Source organism: Coturnix japonica, chromosome 32 (assembly GCF_054131305.1).
Source record: "Coturnix japonica strain WE chromosome 32, WE-NBRP24, whole genome shotgun sequence".
NCBI classification, from domain to species: Eukaryota; Metazoa; Chordata; class Aves; order Galliformes; family Phasianidae; genus Coturnix; species Coturnix japonica.
In genome coordinates this window covers 1,029,472-1,036,033 of record NC_140694.1, presented here as the reverse complement: position 1 = coordinate 1,036,033, position 6,562 = coordinate 1,029,472, and the positions used below count along the sequence as shown (strand labels likewise).

The following is a 6,562-nucleotide window of genomic DNA, read 5'->3' as shown; positions in this document are numbered from 1 at the left end:
CAATCAATCCTCTGTTCTCTGAAAGGTGTCACTTTGCTTTGACCACACTTCCACAGCTGGTGCATCTCTAACCTGGTATTGGCAGCTCCTCCAAGAGACACCTTTTGCCTGGGACACCCCTGGCACCAGCAGCACAAAGACAAAACAGAAACAACTTCTTCCTATGGAACTCAGCTCTTCAAACTGACACCATGTCTGCACTGTCCAGGAGGTCTGAATGTACCTATTATGGGCTACAAGAAATTAAAACCTGACAGATGAGGAAATTGCTCCACTCCAGCACGTTGACAGCCACAAAATGCATGTCATCAGGAAACACTACGCCCTTTCTTGCTGTTATTTAAAGGATAGATGCTGTTCTTCTGCTCCCCAAAAATTAGGAAGTGAGGAGGGAAAAAGGAGAAACCAAGAAACATGCGTTATCTATTGAATCAATTAGACAGAGAAAGTCATCATCTCTCGTAAAAGGACATAAGCCATTAAGATGAAGTCCCTATTTTTCAATAACACCATCAGACTGTTTCCAAGCACCAACTGGGGATCAAGAAAAAGGAATATCATATTTCCTAAGTCTATTCTTATCTCTCCAGCTGCCATGCCAAAGGCTATTGAGGTGGAATGAAAGCAGAGTTTCAATCATCAACAAAACGCTGCAGCTCACGGACAGAGTCGCTCAAACAGGTACAAGTCCCACAGGCTTTGTGGGATCCACATATCAAAACGCAGATGTAAGATTGTGCCATCCTCAGCAGCTCACCTGCAGGGCTCTGTGGCTCTTGGGAACAGAAGCTATCAAGAGAAGAACAACTCATTTCATTGTGCTATACAAGCCTTTTTTTTGGGGAATATAGCAAAAACCAAACACGAACGGAACATGTGCCACTGAGCCTTGTGCCTTGTCTAGTGCAGTAAGAATAGAAAGTCCCTTACAACATTTACCAATAAAAACAGACAAGAAACATAAGTAAGTAACCCCAAATGTTATTTTCCAACATCAACAGGTAACGTTTCCCATTTAAGGGGAGTTATCACCTTAAAGGTAAATACAAAATGTTTTTGAAACTGTAAAAACTCAGTGTTTACCATGAACAGATGCTTTGGTTGCTCAGTTCACTCAGAAGATGGTGCTGAGCTGAACAGATCATTACTGGGAGCTGTGTTCAGACATATTATTTTGACCCTATTATCCCTTCCCTATTATTTTTGGGGGGAAAACAACCTAACATTTGATATCATCCTTTCCTCTAACTGCTCCTCAACCCTGTGTCTGGTTTTAACCTCCAACAGTCTTTCTCTTGTTCTCTTGTCTCTTCCCTGTGACTGCCAATGCACTGCCAGACCATTTAACCTTCTCATACCCCAAGTCAGGACCTATCACAGCCTATGGAAACAAACTACAAACAAAAATAATCATTTATTTGCAAGGGCAGGGTTTGCCCTTTCCCTGCATCTGGCTTTTTCCTGGAAGAAAGCAAGGTAGGACTTACTTCTCAGTATCATTTCTAAATATCAAATATAAATGAAGTCCTGCAATACCATCCTGTGTGAAAGCAAAAGCTCCACCAGTGGGATAAAAAAAGAAATTATAAAAAATTATATACATTATATATATTATATATAAGTTATAAAAAATAAGATATTATCTAGTTTAATAAAAACTTTGTATTATTTCTGTTTATTTAAAGCAAGACTCGTTACAAACAACATAAAACAGGACCATTTCACCACTTACTGATGACATACAAATGTGTGGGAGTTTGGTACTTCCCTCCCTGCTAAGAAAACACAATGACAAAAGAAAATAATGGGCTGAAAAAAAAGTGGAACTGCTCATCACTGAACTATTTAGAAAACAACAACTCTCTTTCAATTGATGTCATTCATTGGGTGCTGTAAGGAAAACCAAGGAGGTAGCGCTGCTTTCTTCATTCAGTACATTTCTGAAAGCCTTTACTATGAAAATTTTGTATAATTATACCAGAAATAGGTTATTTTGTAGTCCTGCCACCACATATGAAAATCAGGAAATACCACATGTTTTCTTGTCTATCATTTCAGTTAGCCCTTTCTAGAAGGCATACATCTTCAGACAGTAGGGAGGTCTCTTCCTTCGAGTCCATAAAGATCGCTACAAGTTCCCCCACCCAGTGCCCTAAACAAAACATAAATGCCACCATCATCAGCCTTAACAAGCTCTAAATTGCAACATATATTAACAGAATGACCTTCTCCAGTAAGATTTTCATTAGCAAACTAGGACGGAAAACAGCAAGTAGCACCACTTAGCCAATTTTAATAGATTATCTACATCATCTTTTATGACATCAGTTGATAATCAGAGCAAGAAATTGAGCAATTTGGGTTCCTGTACAAGCCGTCATAATGCACAAAGTTAACCACTTTTTTTTTTAATCCTGTATTACCTAGAAAGTATTACCAGACAGGCTTGCAAGTTTGGCTGTCGCAGAAAGTTGGCCTGCAAAGCTGCAAGAAACCCAACCTCAGCATGTCATAATTCCACATGGAGATGCACTGTGCCAGGTTATTTCTGCTGAAGGTTAGAAAATTTGACACCGACGTGACCACAACACTAGTGAATGAGGACAGCTGGAAGCACAGCACATGCCATTTCCCAAAGAGGCCAGCAGAACATCCATACCACTGAAGTAAAGCCTCCAAACATCTGTCTTCTGCCAATGTATAAGTGCTGAATATAGCAAACACCCAACTGCCAAATCCTTATGCTAAAGTTTCCTTTCTATTTTTTTTACCAATCAAAACTTCTCAAAGAGACTCCAGATGTTCACTGCTGTATAAGCCACACAAAAAGCAAAGGCAGTAGGGATGTGCCCCCAGCTCTGCCCTGCACTCTCAACCTGCCAGGCTTCTTTGGCAAAGGAAGAGGATGATGCTAGGGATACTTATGCTGTGAGAGACAGTGAGGAGCACTATTCTTGATTTCCATTAGTGATCCATTTATGAAAATGGGATGAATATACCTGAAACATGAAGAATGTGATCCTTTAATTTTAACTGATAAGTCCAAAATGCTTTAGAAAGATTTTTCATAACCTTGGATCAAAACTGATCTGTTCCAATATGAAAAGCAAAAAGGAAGACACTGTGCAGTGTTCAAATAGGTTTCTTTGTCAGAAGGTAGAGGAACAATCAGCACAATCAAATAGAATACAGAAATATATTCTAACAATTCAATGCTTACCGCTTATCCCTGTTGCACAGAATAGCCAACACTGAACTGCTTCTACTTAAGAAGAACACATATTTTGCTATAAACTTGCAGGGTGAAAATGTGATAATAGTCAAGTCCTAAGATCTATTTGCCTACTGGAGAATCAGTTGAAAAGCTCTCGTTTGCTTGTCCGTTTCAACAGAAAGCAGACATACCCTGTGGAAGAAAGTCTTGCAAGCAAACACACTGCATGAATAAAAACAACACTCTCAAACACTTGTCCATGGATAAAAAGTCAAAATATACCTACAGCATATCAAAATCCATAAAGTTCATTCAGATCTCCAAAGAAGCACATCTACAAGAAGGACAGGTAAAGTCCTGTCTGTTAATGCATCAGTAAGCAAACCAAAACATCCATGCAGTACTGGAAAGCAGCAGAAACACTACCTGCACATTTTGTCCTTGTTGTGAGTGGTGGTCCAGGTGGTCCCGTGCCTCCTTCTCCAGGGCGAGTCAGCAGCACTCTGATCTCATACTCCACATCTGGATCCAGATGCCACAGTTTGTAATTGGGAGAGTCCACAATGTGGGTTTCTGCCCAGTTCCCAGTGGTCGTCCGATACTCCACCTCTTTCAGTATGATGGGCCCGTCTCCGATGATGGAGTTGGCGTTGGGTTTGATCCACAGGTAGGTGGCTCCGACAGCCAGCAGCTCAGGAGGAGCAATAGGAGTTGGGGGTTCTGTAGACAAAAAGAAATCATGAGAGGCCTGAGGCCTTCCACTATGTACCTGTAAAGCAAGTCTGCCCCCAGTCCATTGTTAGTTATTGAATTTTTCCTGTTATTTACCAAATCTTTCATTTGGAATATTCTTTTTATGAAAGTATTTATTGCTTTACAGAAATAAAACAATAAAAAGGCACTATATTTGTTTTGAAGTTATTGCCCCTTGCACTGCTGTATTAATGCAACTGGTAGCATTACCAATGCCGAAACACCACTTCAAAAAATACAGTGCTTACAAAGCAACTTCTGCTGAAAATATAAAGCACAACAGTCATACATTTAAAAGAACAGAAGGTTTGTACTTATTTCCTCCTTTACGCATACACATACTGGCAGTCAATAGAACATAGGAGGAGGAAAAGAAGTCTTAAATAACACAGATTGAGCACACCTGTGTAGTGCTTAAAATGACACAACTAGCAAAGAGCAGAAAACTCAAATCACTTGTTCATTCTGAAGTTTTATAGAGGCAAACATACATGAAAAATAGGACAGATTTGCAGTGAAAGCACTGGCTATTTGTCTGAGAAGGTACTGCAGTTACAAACACTGGGGATCTTTCAGTGGTCCTGCACTCCAGGCACCACTAAAACTGACTGAGAGCTTTGATAGCTCAGAGCTAAAAAAAACAAAGGCACCAAGGATTGACTGTGAACTTGCTTAATTTCATGAGCAGAAGTACCCAAATAAAGTCTGTGTGAGACTTGGAAGAGTGCCCAGATGTCTGAGAAGCATCACGAGGAACTCAGCCACTGAATATAACCTCTGTGATAGAAAAGCAAAGACAAGCACTGATATCTCAGCAGCACCCTGTGACAAAAGCCACTGATGGTCTCCTGAGCCCTGCCTGCCTGATCATCCCCCTCTGTTGGAAATAACACCTGGGTATTGGAAGCCACATGAATAGCATATGCTTTGTGGTTTTGAAAACCCGAGCTGAACTGTGCAAGATTATGAGCAATTTCATTAATTTCATTTAGCTTTTGCTCTGCCACACTCTAATGCAGTTTGCCTTCAGCCCAGAGGACACAAAACCTATTCTCTTGTGAAAACAAGGCAACGAAAAGGACATTTCTCTCTGAGAAAAAAAGAAACCTATGAATGTTACATCACAACATTAATTTTAGAGCCCTATGGGAATTACTCTGCAACTCCCACAGCTGATTCCTCACTGAGCACAGAAAACAGCAAGAGGGCAGAACCACGGGAATGGGGAAGAAAGGAGATGGAGCAACACGGGATGGAGGACCAGAGCACTTTCCCCTCTGGAGAAGTTTTGCAGGTTAACATCTGCTGAGTGAAGAGAAACAAATATACAGAAACCAGCATAAATACAAAAGTACCAACTAAAACGTTACCTAATTCACCTCCTCTGGCTATCTAATCACAATCAGCTATGCAGTAAAGTTATTTCTCTAAAAATAAAATAATTAGTTTTCAAGAAATGCATGTTGATACATTATCATTAAAAATCACATCATTATAAATCTTAAATTGTTTATTGCTTTTTTCTTGGTGCAAGAGCATTAAAAGATGGACTCACTGATTTTTATTCCCAGTGCAAAAAATGACATCTTGCAAAGTCACATTACAGCTGAGCACAAGACAAATGAAATATTAAGCATCATTCTCCTGGGCTGGTGATGCTTCAACAACAGCATGATCCAGGTTACTCTGGGATTTGATTGCCAGTTAGAACAGATTTATGGGCCTGAGTTTAATTAATAGAACAGTTTGTCCTGCTAACCAGACATTAAAGTCTTGTCTAGCAAGTTTAGAAACTAATATTGCCAAAGCAATTTAAATTAAGACGGCATCCAGCATTACTTCCCTGCCTACTTCAGGACAGATCTAAACCACCTCCCCTCCACCTCTGCCAAAACAGGGTTTCCATTTTCATCTACCCCTTCATTTTTGTCTCTCTAATAACATTAGAGGAAGAGATGTTGCAGAATAATGGAATATTAGGAGTTGAAACTGTTGTTCTCATTTTCCAAACAGAAGGAGCAAAGATGAGCAGATGTAATTGCAATTTTTCAAGACTCAGTAACACCTCACTGCACATAATGGGCTCTTTCCTACTGGCACCAACTGGACAGGAAGCTACTTTTCAATATCACTCTTTGCCAAACTATTGCAAGTGATCTTAACTAGTTATTCACTATTTAGCACAACTAGAACATAAACCAGGACCTTTTTTTTGGCCATTATAACTAAACCCACTTGTCAGTTACAGATGACCAGCCTCATGCTAACAGCTTCCTTTTGTAATTAAAACCTTTCTGCAACCTCGATTAACAGGGAAACAGATTGGGTCTGTACACATGTAATTGCAATCAGCAGTATTTTAAGCATCATTTGATCCATCCAGCCCATATTTTATATAGCAAGCTTTGTCCACCATGTTGCTCCCTTTCAGCCTTTATCCCTCTTCCTGCAGACACTGCAGGGAAGAGCACACCTGGAACTGGGCTGCTGCAACTGGGACGGCATCTAGCCTGAATGCCAGTCCCAGGATGGACACAAAAATGAGGGTTCAAGAAAAGAAAAGACATAGTACAAGCCCAAAATAGTTACTGAACA

General features: G+C 40.1%; 1 protein-coding gene across 1 annotated transcript in view; it reads right to left on the bottom strand.

The window, feature by feature from the left end:
- Positions 1 to 450: 450 nt before the first annotated feature.
- LOC146755417 (receptor-type tyrosine-protein phosphatase T-like) overlaps positions 451 to 6,562 on the bottom strand; it is a 37,947-nt gene continuing 31,835 nt past the window's right edge. Inside the window, exons 3-4 of the mRNA XM_085525595.1 lie at positions 3,641 to 3,934; positions 451 to 2,999 (exon numbers count right to left, since the gene is read on the bottom strand). Coding sequence (XP_085381721.1) covers positions 2,977 to 2,999; positions 3,641 to 3,934 — 317 coding nt within the window. The 3' untranslated portion in view covers positions 451 to 2,976. The remainder of the gene's footprint in view (positions 3,000 to 3,640; positions 3,935 to 6,562) is intronic.